The sequence below is a fragment of the Neovison vison genome, chromosome 5 (genome assembly GCF_020171115.1).
Source record: "Neovison vison isolate M4711 chromosome 5, ASM_NN_V1, whole genome shotgun sequence".
Classification (NCBI taxonomy): domain Eukaryota; kingdom Metazoa; phylum Chordata; class Mammalia; order Carnivora; family Mustelidae; genus Neogale; species Neogale vison.
The window spans coordinates 104,085,315-104,102,849 of NC_058095.1; the positions used below are offsets into that span (position 1 = coordinate 104,085,315).

A 17,535-nucleotide genomic window follows, 5' to 3' on the forward strand; every position below is an offset into this window, starting at 1 on the left:
GGCATCGCAGCGCCTTGGGTCCGGCTCTAGTCCTGGGCCGGAGGGCGGCCGGGTCGGCTTGAGCTCCACCAACCCTACCTGGTGGAGCAGGCGGCCTCAGAGAGTTCTCCCAGGCGAGAGACTCATTTCTCCTGGGAACTTCAGAAGGCTGTGCGGCTGGCAATGTTGTTTGTCTCTCCTGGAGTCGGACCCACGTGTGCTTGCAGGAGAGGTAAAGGGGCGCGAAAAGGATTGAGCTTTTCAACTGGCTCAAGACTGAGTTTTAGCGTTTGCTGACCAGTCTTGCCTCCCCCAAGCCGAATTATTTTTCCAGACTTCTTGAAGCCGCCTTCTTAAACCACACAATAATTTGAGTCAGTTGCTGACTTAATCTTGTTAGATCCCGTCACTGTTTATTTAGTATTTTAGTAATTCTCTAGAGTCCTTACTTGTGGAATTTGATGCGTTTAAGTTTGGCTTACCGGAGGGGGTTAAATTCACAGCGATGACACATAGTGGGATCTATGCCTTTCTTATAAACTAAGAAAGACATGTTGGCACCCCAAGAATTCAACCGACGGAGAAGCCACATGGATTGGGCCCTGTGTGACTCTCCCCACTTGCCTCCATTTTTCCTTGAAAATGCAGGGTTCGGTGCTTGTTTTTTGCGTTTCTTTTTGGTCAGGTTGGAATACTCTGGAATTAAGTATTGCTCGTAGGCACAGACCCAAAAGGCAAGACTTGAGTCCTCTGACTACTTGTATGACCTTGGAAAAGCTCTTGCTTTGTGGCCTCAGTTTTCCATCTGGAAAAGGAAGAGATTGGATTAGGACCCTCATAGCCTTCTCTAGGTACAGGATGGCCACAACCTCGTCAACTGTAGTTATTGATACTGCCTCTCCTGTCCTATCAATAACATAAAATGCATGTCTTGTCTGTTTCACTTAGTTGCTTTTTCAAGTCCAGTACTATGCTTTTGTGGTTGCTGGTTTTACAATTTTTTTTTTTTTTTTTTTGCAAAGAAAGCAAGATTCTTGGTGTCTGATCATTCACAGCAGGCGTCAAGTGGTTAAAAAAGACTTCTTAGTGGATAAAATGATTTTCCACTGACGTTTAGGTCCACGTTGGCACTCGTTAATAACCCAGCTGGTCCACCACCCTCCAACAGTTGGCCTGAGTGGGAGCACAGAGGTCTTTAGCATGATGAATAAAAATTGTTCTTTGATATAGACGGATAAGTCACTTACTTAGTTTGAAAACCACACAGAATAGGTTGCTGAATTGGTTATCTTGATATTAGTGTTAATGAGCCACCTTTCCTTTTTTATAAAAATCTGTATTTTTAAAGTCCATTTCTCTGTGATAGTTGATTTTTCTCTAACAGTAGAGGAGTAGACTCTAGTTTTCCCAAACTTTTTAAGCTCTAGCACAAACATGCTGAAACAAGATCACTAGGAGAGAGGCCTGGTTATCTGAATATTTTACTGGTGCCACAGTGATTCTTATCAAACAAATTTAGGACACAGTGTTGCTTCTCAAAATGTGATTGCTGGCCAGTCATTATTATCAGCCTCCTCTGGGAGTTTGTAGTAACTGGCAATGTTTCTGGTCCCACCTGAGGCCTAGCACATCAGAATGTGTATTTTAACAAGGTTCCCAGGTGTTCTGTGTACATGGTTATGGTTGAGAAGGTCTGAAGAGGCCATTGATGACCACTACTAATGCTTGGTGCTGTGCTCTGTAGTTCTAAGAACAGCTGTCCGTTGTGGCTATTTGTGATTGCCTTTATATTATGATAATAATTCTATTATTCACCTTTGATATGGGGGGACCTCCAGCTTAAGGGGCCCGAGGGCTCATCCTGCTCGTGGATGATCAGGAATTGAGACCCACGCATATGTCACTTAGCAGAACGTCTAAGCCATTACTTTCCAGACCTACTGTTTTGTGACCTCCTGAGAGGGACTCAACTCAGGCTGCTGTCTGAATTTAGAACTGAGCTTAGTTGCCTGACAGTTCCACTTAGGCCTCTGAAAAACTAGTTTGTTATGGCTTGGGTGTCTGTGGTATTTGGCATTCACTTGTAAGATTTTCAGAAGGGTTCGTTGAAATGCTCCCTATGAGTGAGTTTTTCATGGGGAGATGGTAGGCGAGTAGAAGGCAGGCCAATTGTTTAGCTGCATTGATACCTTGACTGCCTTTTTCCTTCTTTCTTTCTTTCTTTCTTTTTTTTTTTTTTGCAAAAGGGAGAACTGATCTCCCAGCTCCCAGAGGTTGAGGTCCCAGTAACCAAGCAGAGTTCTAGAGAAAGGCTGCAGAGGCTTCACTGATGGTGAGCTCTGGTCTCCTTTCAGGGATATGAGACACCCGTCATAAGCTCCGGAGAGGTGCCTTCCACAGAGACCAGCAGAGGAGTGGGCCAACATGAAGTCCAGTCCTGCCATCCAAGCTGCCATTGACCTCACAGCGGGGGCTGCAGGTAATCCCAGGGGAAACCCATCCTCTAGTCTTGGAGTACCTGCTACAAGTGGGATCCAGTGAAGGGGTGGTGAAAATACTGTTCTTGTCACTCCCAGAAGGAACATGCTTTCTCCTTGGAGGGAACCCATGTAATGGAGGGAATCCATGTAATCGAAGAGTAATGTCGTCTTCTAAGAACGGCAGAAGGTAGAGCAGTTCCCTTACAATAAAACTCTGAGTGTGGGTGCAGGGTGGGAATGTCCTCAGTTCACAGCTGGAAAACCTCACAGCTCAGAGTTGAAGTCCTTTGTCCATTGTCACACAGCTGGGATATGCAGGTGACGTGGGATTTCACTGCAAGCCTGGCAGTCTTCAGAGCCCTTGTAGGCCAGAATCCTACTATGCCGTCGGTCCAGGGAAGTCCTACTTACTGTCCTTATTGCTGCCAAGGAAAGAAAGGAGGACACTCTTTAGAAATGTCTTTGGTAACTGAGGCTGATTTTTGATGGTTTCTAAAGCCCTAAAAAGAAAAGACAGGCCCTAGGATTTGCCAGGGAAGGGTGGGCTGGGCAGGGGTTGAGGCCCAGCGCAGACTGTGGCCTCAAAAGGCACAGGTAAAGACGACTCCTGGGCAGCGCTTTCAACACACAGGCCAGTCTTTAGAAATATCACCTTTACTCAGCCTGAGGGCAGTAATTGGAAGTGTGTGCGTGGTGACTTGGTTCTCTAGGTTCCTGTGTTATTTTAGCGCCAGAGGAGTGCCGGGATGCTCCTGTTTCCCATATGAAAACCCTGGTTTAACCTTGCCCCTTAAACTGATTCCCTTTTTTAAGAAGAAAAAAATTTTTTTATTAACATATAATGCATTATCAGCCCCAGGGGTACAGGTCTGTGAATCGCCAGGTTCTTACACTGACTCTTATAAGGGCCTCAGCTCCTGGGAGTGGAGAGGCCAGAGGGGTGAGTTGCCTGTTGTCCTCTTATCCAGTGGGACCTCCCGGGTCAACAGATCAGGTGCAGCCAAGGGCCACCCTTGTCATCCCATCATTCCCTTAATTGTGAAAAAGAAGTTAGAGTTCAGAGAATAAAGGATTTTCTCCTGAACCAAAGGTCGATGGAGGTAGGCTAATTGAGAAAGGCTATAGACAGTGCATTACAGACTGATAAGAAGTACGGGCACCAGCTCCCAGTTTAGAGACCACAGGAGTGTCCTGGCCCAGGAGGAAGGGAAACTAAAGGTGGCCTAGGTGTCCACTGGCTTCTTGCCTGCTGAAGGCCTTGGGTCAGTCCCATACCAGCTGCAGCTGGTAAACCATGGCCCAACCAATGGCCCCATGCACCACTCCAACCCCCAGGCTACATTGGGATGTCCCTGACCATGGGAATGGTGGACCCATTTGCCTGCCTCTGGCACCCTCTTAACGGCCCTGCAAATGCTCTGGGCTCAGTTTTTGTCTCTACCATAGGGTGGTATTTAACCACAGGAGAGATTCTCAGCTTTTGGAATTAAATGTCTGTCAGTCAGTCTGCCAAAAACATAGAATGTGTTGTGATCGAATTTTCTTTTTCCTGGAAAGGCATTTCTGTGTGGACAGGTATTTGGGTGCGACTTATGTGCTTTACAGTAAATTTTAAAGATCCAGATAGCAGTTGTATTGTTGGGAGTCTGGTGTGTAAGGCATTGGGGGGATGTTTTTTAAAAAATATTACTTTGTTTTGGGCCTGTCTACATAATGGCCTTTAATTCTCCTGATAAGTAGTTGGGATTTCTTCCTGCCCTGGTCTCAGGGAGTCACCCCTCACTGATGTAGCATGGCCCTGCAGCATCTGTCTTTGGGGGACAACAGGCTCCTTGGAAGGGGTCCGTGCCAGGTGGACCTGGCAGGTGAGGGGTGAGAGGTGAGGGACTCCTTGGCTGGCAGGGGAGGCTTGTGTTAGTGACCTGAGAACTTCTACTGGGAGGTGCTTGGCATGCAAACGGGAAGCCATAGCCCCACTTTGGATGGGTGACAGTCTCCCAGTGTGGAGCTAGGAGGGCCTGCAGAGACCTTTGGATCTGATGCTCACTGTATAGTGTAAAGGACACCCTGAGAGGCCGAGTGTGTTTGCCCATGATTGTGCAGCTAGATGGTGTCCAGACAGGGCTAGGACGTTGGTTCCTTGGTTCCTTGACTGGTGCTGTTGTCTTGTTTTAAAACTCCGTAATGGGCAACAGCCCTCCTGGGGGTGGAGGTTAATTAATCTCAAGCCTCTGCTGCCAGCTCTCTGGATTGGGACATTGGGCCATCGTGGACTGAGGTGATCTCGGTGTAATATACACATGTTCTTTTCCGTGTCCCACCTTTTCTTTGAAATAGACCTCCCCCATTCAGCAGGTTTTTGGTCCAGTTCATCTGCTATAAAATGCTGGGAAGCTGGCACTGCCAGTCTGCTAGTGTAGGAGAAATTCCAGAAACTCCCAAGCAGCTAGGATGGGGGAGGATTTGAAGAAGATAGGTAACTGTATAATGTTGAAATGAGGCAGTGTGGAGCTCAAAAGTTAAGTTCCTTCATGAGGAACCTTGGTCTCCCTTTAAAATACAATAGGATCTCTCTTTCTTTCTTTCTTTAAAAAAAAATACACTAGTTTTTTGACAACTAGAACCCGCTCCCTGCTTTGAATTGGTTGCTGTATGCCTTAACTAGCCTAGCTTCTCACTGTGACCTAGACCATTGACGTTTATCCTCTCGTGCCAAAATTCATGATTCTCTTGGCCCTTTGGATGTCTTCTTTGGGAAAATGTCTATTCAGGTCATCTGCCCATTTTTAAATCAGAATGTTTAGGTATTTGTTGTTATTGTTGTTGTTGTTTGGTGTTGACTTACAGAATTTCCTTATATATTTTGAATATTAACCCCTGGTCAGATGCATCATCTGCAAGTATCGTCTCTTGATGCATCATTTGGAAATATCCCCTCCCATTCAGTAGGTTGTCTTTTTGTTTTGTTGATGGTTTCATTCAGTCTGCAGAAGCGTTTTATTTTAGTGTAGTCCCAATAGTTTGCTTTTGTTTCCCTCACTTCAGGAGACCTGTCTAGAAAAACGTTGCTAGGCCAGTGTCAGAGGTCTTACTGCCTATGTTTTCTTCAGTTTTATATTTGTTTTATGTTCAGTTTTATGGTTTCAGATCTCACATTTAGGTCTTCAATCCATTCTGAGTTTATTTTTGTGGATGGTGGAAAGAATTTCCTTCTTTTGCATGTAACTGTCCAATTTTCCCAATACCATTTATAGAAGAGACTGTCTTTTCCACCATTGCATACGGCTGCTTCTGTTGTGGAGTAATTGACCCTGTAACTGTGGGTTTATTTCTGAACTTTTTATTTATTTATTTTTAAAGCTTTTATTTATTTATTTGACAGAGATCACAAGTAGGCAGAGAGGCAGGCAGAGAGAGAGGGAAGCAGACTCCCCGCTGAGCAGAGAGCCCGATGCGGGGCTTGATCCCAGGACCCTGGGATCATGACCTGAGCCAAAGGCAGAGGATTAACCCACTGAGCCACCCAGGCGCCCCTGAAACCTTTTTTTTTAAAGATTTTATTTATTTGACAGAGAGAGAGACCACAAGCAGGGGGGCGGGTGGCAGGTAGAGGGAGAGGGAGAGGCAGGCTCCCCAAGGAACAGAGGAAGCCTGATATGGGACTCAATCCCAGGACCCTGGGACCATAATCTGAGCTGAAGGCAATCACCCAACGAACTGAGACACCCAGGTGCTCAGTGTGAGTTTATTTCTGGGCCTCTGTTCTGTTCTTTTGATCTATTTATCTCTTTCTGTGGCAGTACTGTACTGTTTTGATTACTACTGCTTTGTAGTGTTTATTTTTTTTTTTTTGGGAAGAAAAGGTTTAATATAAAGATTCAAGATTCTCATCAATATTAATGATAAAGTTACCTTTCTCTTGATAAGAGCTCAACTTTTGCCTTTCTTGCTTTAACGTTTCTTGCCATATTTTTTCCCGTGTTTTTTCTGTTACTTTCACCCCATCTCTTCCTGTCTATGTTCCTATTGACAGATTCCCTCCCTCTCCCCAGTAGTTTACACTCGATCTTTAGCAAAAGGCCAAGAAGTGATCCCCAGTAGTTTAGAATCTATACTTATACATAAGCTACAATGATTAAATTCATTTTAACACACTCTTTAACTTTACTAACACCTAGGTAGTATCCGTAACCTTCTTTTCCTATATTCCCCAAGAGCACTGTTAGCTGTTCATCTTCCTGAGTAGAAATGTGGCATTTTATTTTTCTGTTTTCCTTTTTTGATGTGGGAGAAAGATAATCTGCATTGTGTGTATGTGTTTATAGTCACCCTAGATTGCTAAAGTATATCCTCCAGTGATTCTTTCAAAGAGGGTATGCAAGAAACAAACTGAATTCTTTCATATCAAAAAATGTCTTTATTTACCTTCAAAATAAAATGCCACTTTGGCTGGATGTAGGATTCGAGGTTTAAACGTTTTTCCATGCAGAAATTTTATGTTACTGCCCCATTTACTTCTAGCATCCAGTGTCCATAAGTCTGCTGTCAGTCTGATTCTTGTTCCTTTGTAGGTTCACGCTCCTCTTTCTGGAAGACTTTATGATTTTTTTTTTTATCCTTGGAATTCCCAGATTCCTAGGGGTCTCTATTCATCAATCTTACTGAGTATTTGATAAGCACTGTCAGTCTCAAGACTTGAATTTTTCTTGGCACCTGGGTGGCTCAGTTGGTTAAGCAACTGCTTTTGGCTCAAGTCATGATCCTGGAGTCCTGGGATCCAGTCCCACATCCAGCTCCCTGCTCACAGGGGGGTCTGTTTCTCCCTCTGACCCTCCCCCTCTCATGCACTCTCTCTCTCTCATAAATAAATAAAATCTTAGAAAAAAAAGACTTGAATCTTTCTTTAGCTTTGGGAAGTTTTCTTCAATTATTAATTATTTCCTCTGCTCTATTACCTTTATTATCTTTTTCTGGAATTCCTGTCAAATGGATGTTGGAGCTTCTGGATCTCTCCTCTATCTCTGGATCTTTCTTTATTATCTCTTTGGCCATTTGCATTGTAACCTTAGAACATTCTTCAAGTCAGTCTTCTAGATCATTCCTTGTCTCTTCAAGTGTGTCTCTTCTGCTATTCAGAGCATCTGTGGAGTTCTTTACTTTCAAGACAGCTGGATGATAATTTTTAATATTTCTAATCTCCTCTTTTATCTCTTTAAAGTTATTAATACACTTCTAAAATTTTCTTCTCTTATATTATCTGTTTCTTTAGATGTTGGCACCTTTGTTTGCAGAATTTTGTGTCTGTTTTCCTTTAAACTGTGGTGATTCCTGATGGGAGTCAGGTGATTCCTGATGGGAGTACTCAAATTTGTACATAAATGTCTATTCTGCTTACCAGAACTTATCTCTAGTGACTTTGAGGGAGACGCCAAACACAAGGTTAGACAGACCGTCCCAGTTCCTTGATTTATCAGCATATCTGTTTCCTCTTCATTCTGGGGTTTTTGTTCCATCCAAGGTTTCACCAATTTTCTTCTGAGTCCCAAGCCACATAATTTTTGCAATTTCTTTAAGTTCATCGGAGGCCTCTCTTTTCTCAATCTGGAAGGCAAGTCTTTACATGTTCTACTTCAGAGTCCTTGCCTTCGTCCCATGATAAAACTACTTCCATTTCCTACCCTGAATTTTCTTCCTACTCTGGCTCAGAATCTTCTACTTCTTTAGTTACAATAATCTCCAAGGCATCTTTGATGATTTCCTCAACTCCATGCTTCATATTTACCACAGTATGGCATTGGAAGATGGAATCCTTTCCTCACATTATTCCAAAGCCACCTCTTCTCCCTTCTTCCCAGTCTTCAAGCCTCCTGCCTCCCTCCTCTTCTAACTCTGAGCCGTCTTCCTGTCGAGCGTTTGTTTTTCCTTCCACTCTGAAGATCCTTCCTCCTGAGTCTCTGAGTTCTTCACCTCCTTTGCCTCAGCAACCTTTACCTCTTTAACAAATAGCTCAAGCCATCACCAGTTTCCTCCCTAGTTCCATGCTTTGAGTTTACTAGTTTTATCTACTTTTTCTTGAATTTGTATCTTCCTCCTTCCTTTTTTCATTTTGTGGGAGTGTATCTTTCAGTAATTCTTTCATAAATATTTCTGGCTGGTAAATTTGATGAGTCTTTACATATCTGTAAAGGTCCTTCACCACCCTTAAGGCCTAAATGCTTATTTAACTGGATATAGAATTTAAATTCAAAATCACTTTCCCTTAGAATGTTGAAGACATTAACTCCATTGCTTACTAATATTCAGTGTTGCTGATGAAAAGTCTGCTGCCAATGCAAGTCTTGCTCCTTCATCTTCCCTGGAGGTTTGTAGAATATTCGCTTTATTCTTTAAACTGAGAGGGATTTTTTCCCCATCTTTGCTTTGGCCAGTTCGTCCTCTGCAATGTCTCTCTTCTCTCCTGTTTCTTCTGTAGGATGCTCTGTCTCTGCGTCCATCAACTGTATTGCTTATGGCTTCTTCCCCCCTTCCCATGACTTTGTGTTTTTGTGATTCATCATGGGGCAGTTCCTTACCTTGGTTTGTCTTGTATGCTTTAGCTTCATCTAATTTGCTAGTTACTTCTTTTCTTCTAAAAATCAAATTTTCCTTATCCTCAACTATTTTAGAGTGTGCTTCTTCTGTTTTCTTAATCCTGTTTTTTAATGTGACTTTATCTTTTATTTGTTACTACTCCTTTTTGGTACGAGAATTCTTTGGATTTTTCATTCTAAAATTTCCTTCAGGTCATCTTTTAAAAAGGATTTTAAGTTTTTTACTTGAAAAAGAGAATGAGCACAAGTATGAGTGTAAACAGTAGGGGGAGAGGCATGAGGGGCGGAGAGAGAGGGAGAAGCAGGCTCTCTGCTGAGCAGGGAGTCCGATGTGGGCTTGGATCCCAGGACCCTGAGGTCATGACCCAAGCTGAAGGCAGATGCATAACTGAGTCACCCAGGCACCCCTCCTTCAGGTCATTTTTAAGAGATTGTCTTATCTTTTCAACCAATAAGTCCAGGTTTTCTATGAAGCGTTTAAACTTCCTCATGATAACTACTGACATGTCTCTGCATTTTCAGTCTAATACCTGAGCCATCTTCTGGTCAGTTTCCGTCAACCAAATTCTTGCCCCATGGTGATATTTTCCTATTTCTTTGTGAAAGTCTAGTAATTCCTTCCTTCCTTCCTTCTTTCCTTCCTTCCTTTCTCTCAAGATTTTACTTTTAAGTAATCTTTTTTCCCAATGTAGGGCTCGAACTCACAATCCTGGGATCCAGAGTTGCATGCTCTTCTGACAGCCAACCAGGCATGCCCAGTCTAGCAATTACTGACTGTACATGAGACATTGTTGATATCTATTCAAAACAGAAGTATTTTATTTTTCTGAAGGGTAATTTTTGTTTTTTCAGGCCCACTAAACTCTCCCAAACTAAAAAATCTTAAAAATATCTTTATGTATCTATATACATCTATAAATACATATCATGCAGTGAGGGTCTTCACCTACAAGGAAGTTATTTGCAGAGCAGTATTTGGTCTTCAGCACAGCTGTGTTTCAGTGCCTCAAAAAGCGATCCAGCCTGAGGACACATGCACGCACGCACGCACGCATGTGCACACACACACCAAAGACTTTGTAGTGTATCTAGAAATCTGGGATTGCAATACCTCTATCTTTGTTGTTCTTTCTCGAGATTGCTTTGGCTACTCAAGAACATTTGTGCTTTCATACAAATTTTAGGATTATTTGTCTGTTCTTTGAAAAATGCTGGTGGTATTTTGGTAGGGATTGCACTGAATCCATTGATTTGCTTTGGGTAACATGGACATTTTAACAATGTTTGTTCTTCCAATCATAATCATGGTACAATGTTCCATTTGTGCTGTCTTCAGTCTTTTCTCATTGCTGTATAAGTTGCAGAGAACATGTCTTTTATCTCCTCAGTTAAGTTTATTTCTAAGTCTTTTTTTCTTTTTGTTGCAATTTTAAATGGGATTGTCTTCTTAATTTCTTTCTCTGCTTCTTTGTATTAGTGTAAAAGAAATGTAGCAGATTTTGTATATTTTTGTATCCTACAAATTACTTCATTTATCAGTATTTATTTATTTGACAGAGAGAGACACGCGGCAAGTGAGGGAACGCAGCAGGAGAATGGGAGGGGAAGAAGCTGGCTTCCCGCCCAGCAGAGAGCCTGATATGGGGCTGGATCCCAGGACCCTGGGGTCATGACCTGAGCCAAAGGCAGATGCTTAATGACTGAGGCACCCAGGCACCCTCTTCATTTATCAGTTCTAATAGTTTTTGTTGTTGTTGTTGTTGTTGTTGTTGTTTGTGAAGTCTTTAAAGTTTTCTTTATTTAAGGTAGACTTCATGTCCACTGTGGTACACAATGAGGTGCTTGAATTCATGACCATGAGAGTTAAGACCTGAGCTGATATCAAAAGTTGGATGCTTAACCAGCTGAGCCACCCAGGTGCCCCTAAGGTTTTCTGTATGTACTATCATGTCCTGTGCAGATAGTGACAGCATAACTTCTTCCTCACCAATTTGAATGCCTTGTATTTCTCGTGTGATTGCTGTGGCTAGGACTTCTAGTACCATGTTAAATAAGTGGTGAATATGGACATCTCTGTCTTGTCTCTAATCATAGAGGGAGAACTGTCAGCTTTTCACCATTGAGTGTGATGTTAGCTGTGGGTTTATTATGCTGAGGTGTGTTCCCTCTAAACCTACTCGGCTGAAATCCATCCATTTCATGTTGTACTTTGTCAAATGCTTCTCTGTATTTGAGATGATCATATGGCTTTTGTCCTCTTGCTAATTGGTGCATTCCACTGATCAATTTCAGAATATTGAAACCACCCTTGCATCCCTGGAATAAAGCCTGCTTGATCTTGCTGAAGGATTTTTTTTTCCTGTACTGTTAAATGCCATTCGCTGTTATTTTATTGAGGGGGATTTTTGTAACTGTGTTCATCAGAGACATTAGCTTGTAATTTTTTTTGTACTATCTTCGCTTTTGTGGTCAGAATAGTGCTGGCCTCCTAGAATGAATTTGGAAGTTTTCTATTTTTTTTGGAATGGTGTTTGAAGGATAGGTATTAACTTTCCTTTGTGTTGGATAGAATTCACCTGTGAATCCATCTAGTCCACTTTTGTTTGTTGGGAGGTTTTTGTTTTGTTTGTTTTTTGATTACTGATTCTGTGTCATTACTAGTAATTGGTCTATTCAAATTTTTCCTTTTATTTTTTTTTTTCCTTTAGATTTTATCTATTTACTGAGCATAAGCAGGGGGATCAGCAGACAGAGGGAGAGGGAGAAGCAGTCTCCCCACTGAGCAGGGAGCCCAATGAGGGGTTCGACCCAAGACGCTGGGATCATGACCTGAGCTATCCGGGTGCCTCTCTGTTACAGTTTTCTACTTGTGATTCTAGATGTTTCTGGGCATTTATCCATTGCATTTCTTGGAGGTTGTCTAATTTGTCAGCCTGTAATTTTTCATAATCTTTTAATCCTTTGTACTTTTGTGATGTCTGTTTTCTTTTCTGTTATTTTTTAAAATTTTTTATGTTTTTTTGTCTTTCATATATCTGTTCTGATCCTTCTTTCCTTCTATTTTTGGGCTTTGCTTATTCTTCTACCTCTTTTCAGTATATGAAATTGAGATTTTTCTCATTTCTTAAGTTAGGCCTATATTGCTATAAGTTTTCCTTCTAGAACTACTTTTGCTACATCTCCAAGACTTTGGGCCGTTGCGTTTTCATTTTCATTTGTCTCCACGGATTTTTTTCATTTCCCCTTTGATTTCTTGGTTTACCCATTCCGTGTTTAGTACCATCTTATTTAAATTCCATGTATTTATGTTCTTTATGGCTTTTTTTTTTTTAATCTTGTGATTGATTTCTAGTTTCATACTGTTGTGGTAAAAAAAGCTTGATATGATTTCAGTCTTCTTATATAAAATAAGATTTATTTTGTGGCCTAACATGTGATATATTCTGGAGAACGTTCCATGTGCATTTGACATGAATGTGTATTTTGTTTCTGGGTGTAATGTTCTATATGTATCTGTTGTGTTCATCTGGTCTAAAGTGTTGTTCAAAGCTACTGTTTTCCTTGTTAATTTTCTGTCTGGATGACCTTTTGATGTATACAGGGTATTAAAGTCCCCTACTGTAATTACTGTCAATTTATCCCTTTGTGTCTATTAATTGCTTTCTGTACTTAGGTTTCCTGTATTGGTACATAGATATTTGTAACATCCTCTTGTTTTCTGGTTGGATTGATCCCTTTATCATTATGTAGTGCTCTTCTTTGTCTCTTGTTACAGTGTTCTACAGTCTATGTTATGTAAGTATTGGCCACTCCAGCTTTTTTTTTTTTTTCCTTTGCATGTTTAATGTTTTTCCAGCCCTTCACTTTCAGTGTATGTGAGTTTAGGTCTGAAGGGAGTCCCTTGTAGACAGCATATAGATAGGTTCTGCTTTTGCTTTTTTTTTTTTTTTCTTTCTTTTTTAATCCAGTCACTCTGTCCTTTCTTTTCCCGTTTCCTTTGCTTCCTTCTCTCCTTTCTCTTTCTTTCTCTCTCTCTCTCTGTCTTTCATTCTCTTTCTCTTTCAGTCCTTTTCTCTTTCTTTCTCAGTTTCTCTTTCTCTTTCTCTTTCTCTCTGTCTTATAAATGCCACGTTCAATGTGGGGTTGAACTCGTGAGCTCTAGATCAAGGGTTGCATTTTCTACTGACGGAGCCCCCCATTCCTTTATCTTTTGATTGGAGCATTTAATCCATTGAGGGCCTTTTACGATTGGAACATTTTGAAAATGATATGCCTCCCTGTGCAGTTAAACAGAACATTTATCAAGTGCCTCCATTGGGTTTGAGGTTCTCCATTTTTGCATGGGTGGACAAGGTGGTCCTGGACTTTCTGGTGAAGGGTCTGCTGCTTGGTCATCCCCATTTTCACCACCGACGCCATCCCTGCCACGTTAGATTTCCTTACCACCTTGTTATTTGCTGACTCAACTATTTTAAGCATAGAAAACCCACAGCACTGGCCCTGGTAAAGTATAGAGTGCACCATGATCTGATCCCCTCTCCTGCAGGGCCTTTTGGGACACCTATGAAAGAATGCAGAACTATTTCCATTTTTAAGTCAAGGAGAATGAGATGATCAGAGGTCTATGCTTTGAGCAAGTGGAGAAATATTCCTCTAAGTTATTCATAGCTTCTGGGATTCTTGGTGGGTATCTGAGGACCTGCTAGGTCTCAGTGGCTGCTACAGGTGTTCCAAATCGTCATCATGCACTTAAGGGGGGCCTGGACAGTATCGTTTGTGGTAAATTACATGGGAGTCAGTTACCTCCATAGATGAGAGGAGGGAATTGTAGTTAGCGTTTGAGCATGCACTAGCCTCCTACCTTCTCACTGTTGGGAATGTAACTGTTACAGATATGCAACAAGTCCGTGTATTAGCAGCCTGTGATGTCGGAACTGTTGAAGATGATTGGGTTAAACTATGGAAAGGTTCCAGTTAATATTGCAGCACTCTGAATGAAGTGGTTTATTCAGTTTATCTGCGTCTAGGTTACCTAAATTATGTACCCTCTTTAAATATGCTGACATTCACCTCTTCTTTTGGGATAATTATTTTTATACAATTAGGGTCCTATTTTTTCTTTTTAAAGATTTTATTTATTTATTTTACAGAGAGAAATCACAAGTAGATGGAGAGGCAGGCAGAGAGAGAGAGAGGGAAGCAGGCTCCCTGCTGAGCAGAGAGCCCGATGCGGGGCTCGATCCCAGGACCCTGAGATTATGACCTGAGCCGAAGGCAGCGGCTTAACCCACTGAGCCACCCAGGCGCCCCAATTAGGGTCCTATTTTATTCCTAGAAGTACCTGAGAGAGAATAACTACAATTGTAGTAGCATCTTATTGAATAATGTTCTACTAATTCAGAACTGAAATAATTTGGCAAGACAGAGTGGAAATGGATCATTACTCTCCTAGAAGTATGTAGGGATAGGATCCCAGATATACTTGCAATTGCTTAAAAGAAGAGCTCACAGTTTTCAGACTCCTTGAAAATGTTTATTTGCCAGTAATTCATGGGAGTTATTCAAAACAGCCCCTCTCCTGTCTCTACTTTGCACAATTCAGTCGGAGTAACTATGTGATGTCAGTTATGAAATCGCATAAAATTACATAAAGTATTTATGTAAGCCTTCTCTTCAATTTTTAAAAAAAAGATCTTGTGGTGGGGGCAGGAGCAGAGGGGGAAGGATAAGCAGACCCCATGCGGAGCACTGAGCCCAACGCTGGGCTCAGTCTTACAACCCGGAGATCAGGACCTGAACCCAAATCAAGAGTCTGATACTTGACCGAGTGAGCCATCCAGGGGCCCCAGCCTTCTCTTCAATTTTGATGACACTTTAAAAACCTAATCCAGGGGTGCCTGTGTGGCTCAGTGGGTTAAGCCTCTGCTTTTAGGTCAGGTCATGGTCTCAGGGTCCTGGGATCGAGCCCCGCATCAGGCTCTCTGCTCAGCGGGGCCTGCTTCTCCATCTTTCTCTCTGCCTGCCTCTCTGCCTACTTGTAATCTCTCTCTGTCAAATAAATAAATACAATCTCTTATAAATACATACATACATACCTAATCCAATAGTTAGGTTTCCTGACACAAACAGTGGACATCTGAGATGCAGGCATCTCTGAGGCCCAGGAAAGGTAGAAGCATTAACGAGTGGCATTTTCCAAATGCTGACCTAGTCCAAAGTCCGGGGTTATGACAGGGTGGCGTGGCTACAGTTCATTCTTTTCCTTACATCCAGACATTTTTATTGAGGTCCTCTACAGCAATTTAGATTTTGCTGTTTTTTAAACTCTTACAGTATAAAAGTGTAAAAATACATGATTGATGCTAAGCACGGTAGGATTCAGTGCATTCCCCCTTCCAATACGAATCACGAATCATTAGTTGCTGGAATCCAGATGAAGATTTTCCGTGTGGTCCAATTTTAGCTCTTTAGGGATTAGCCAGACTCTTTGTCATCTTTATCGGTTGTCTCTTTCCCTGTTTTTCTGATAGTCATCTGTGCTGCTGGGGATTAGGCAGAGAGGGGTGAGTCACTCCTGCCGGACTTCTCCTCCCTCCCTTGATAGGACTGCATGCACGCAGAGTGACTGTTCTTCATGAACCGTCCCGCAGCAGCTGTTATCTTCAGCCTTCTCGTCCATTTTTATGTATCCTCGTGCAAACTGGATGGGGAGCCAAGGCTCCGAAGTTAATATCACGTGTCCAGACTCTCACAGCAGAGCAGGCTTTCGGGACCAAGTCCATCTGACCCCATTGCTGACCCCTCCGAACACACGCCACCCCTGTGCGTGCTGTGGTCTTGACTGTTGAACACGTGTCTGTCTCTCCCACCGAGGGTGGGTTCCTTCAGAGCTGGAGCTGGGTGCCGGGCACAGTGGGGACCCTTGGTTGTTAACTGAACTGGGCTTGGAGGTTTGGTTGCCGTTGGGGGGGGTGGGAAGAGAGGTTGGAGTGAACTGCGACAGTAGAAAGCCCTGGGGTAGGGTGCTTATCTCTCTCTAAATTGCTGTGGGTGTTTGCGGTTGCATTCCAAAACAAAAGATGGGTGCTGGAGGAGATTCTGTCCTGGTTGTAGGGGGCACAGCATGTGTACTGACCGGGCAGCCCTTTGACACCTTGAAAGTGAAGATGCAGACGTTCCCTGACCTGTACCGGGGCCTCACCGACTGCTGCCTGAAGACCTACTCCCAGGTGGGCTTCCGCGGCTTCTACAAGGGGACCAGCCCAGCGCTGATCGCCAACATCGCCGAGAACTCGGTCCTCTTCATGTGCTACGGCTTCTGCCAACAGGTGGTGCGGAAAGTGGTTGGATTGGAGAAGCAGGCCAGGCTGAGGTGAGTTGTGGGCACGAACACTTTCTTCCTTTGTTTAGAAAGACAACGTTGTTGCCCGGTCAAAACTTTTATGATACCTTATGGGAAGAGTGTTTCCTTTTTTAAAATAACCACATTGTTTCTGATTGTAAGTTGTCATGTAAAACTTTCAGAAGGCTGGTCAGTAATGCACCGTGGAGAAGGAGGTGCCCTTACGTGCTGCTGTTCTTCAGGAAGATGCTTTTCAGATGCCCTGGTGGTACTGCTTCTCTTGTGGGCATGAGGGCTGGATGGGAGCCCCAGGTGCACTCGAGCTTTGCGTTCCCCTTCATCACAGTGCAGAGGACTAGAAGAAGCTTCCTGAGCCAGACAGACTGGAGAGCAACTTGGAATTTTAGGAGGAGCTGGAAGCATCTGTGAAGATGCGGATGGACTCTTTGACCAAGTCTGCCCAAACATCGGACTTGGGCTTGTGCTGCATCCCCCCTTGCATATTTATTTACACAGAGACCATAGAGGATTCAGGAACCACTGGCATGTGTAGCCCTCCATTTTTTGAACGTTGATTTATTTTAAATCATTGGAAATTGTATCAGGTTCATGGTTTGGCAGATAGCCGTATGGGTTGTTCCGGTAGGAACTGGAAACCCATTTGCAATTCCGGTCCCACCCGACTGTATGCCCCTTCTGTACAGTGTTCTCTGGAGACGCCTAGTGATCTCAAAGATGTGCCCTTTTGTAAGCAGGAGTTTTTTCTTCATTGATGGAACGTGTTTTTTAAAAGCTTGGGACTGGATGGAATCACCCAGGGAGATAGCATCTGTAGAGGGCTGTGCATGAATTCCAGGACCTTCCAGTACAGAAGGGGTCATGAAGAGGAGGAGGAAGTAAATAAATAAGCAGGAGAGAAACCAGGAGAGTGTGGGATCTCATGCTAGAGAGTGACAGAAAGAACACTGTAGCCACTGTCACTCTTCCTGCTAGAGGGGGACACTTTCTCTGGGACAAGATGGGAAGTTTGGGTCCCCTGCGACATTCCCAGAGGAGGATGCCTTATGGAGAAGATGGAGGTAGGAAGCAGCCACATAAGGTCCTAGAGAAGTCCTACAGCCAAGAAGCCATTCTGTTTCATGTG

The 17,535-nt window shown here is 43.0% G+C and overlaps 1 protein-coding gene across 2 annotated transcripts in view; it reads left to right on the forward strand.

Moving 5' to 3' along the window:
* The window catches only part of LOC122907045 (mitochondrial ornithine transporter 1), a 58,626-nt gene that overhangs the window by 27,308 nt on the left and 13,783 nt on the right, over nt 1-17,535 (forward strand). For both annotated transcript variants that reach the window (XM_044249643.1, XM_044249642.1), the window contains exons 2-3: nt 2,334-2,458; nt 16,163-16,421. In XM_044249643.1, coding sequence (XP_044105578.1) covers nt 2,404-2,458; nt 16,163-16,421 — 314 coding nt within the window. In that variant the 5' untranslated portion in view covers nt 2,334-2,403. The remainder of the gene's footprint in view (nt 1-2,333; nt 2,459-16,162; nt 16,422-17,535) is intronic.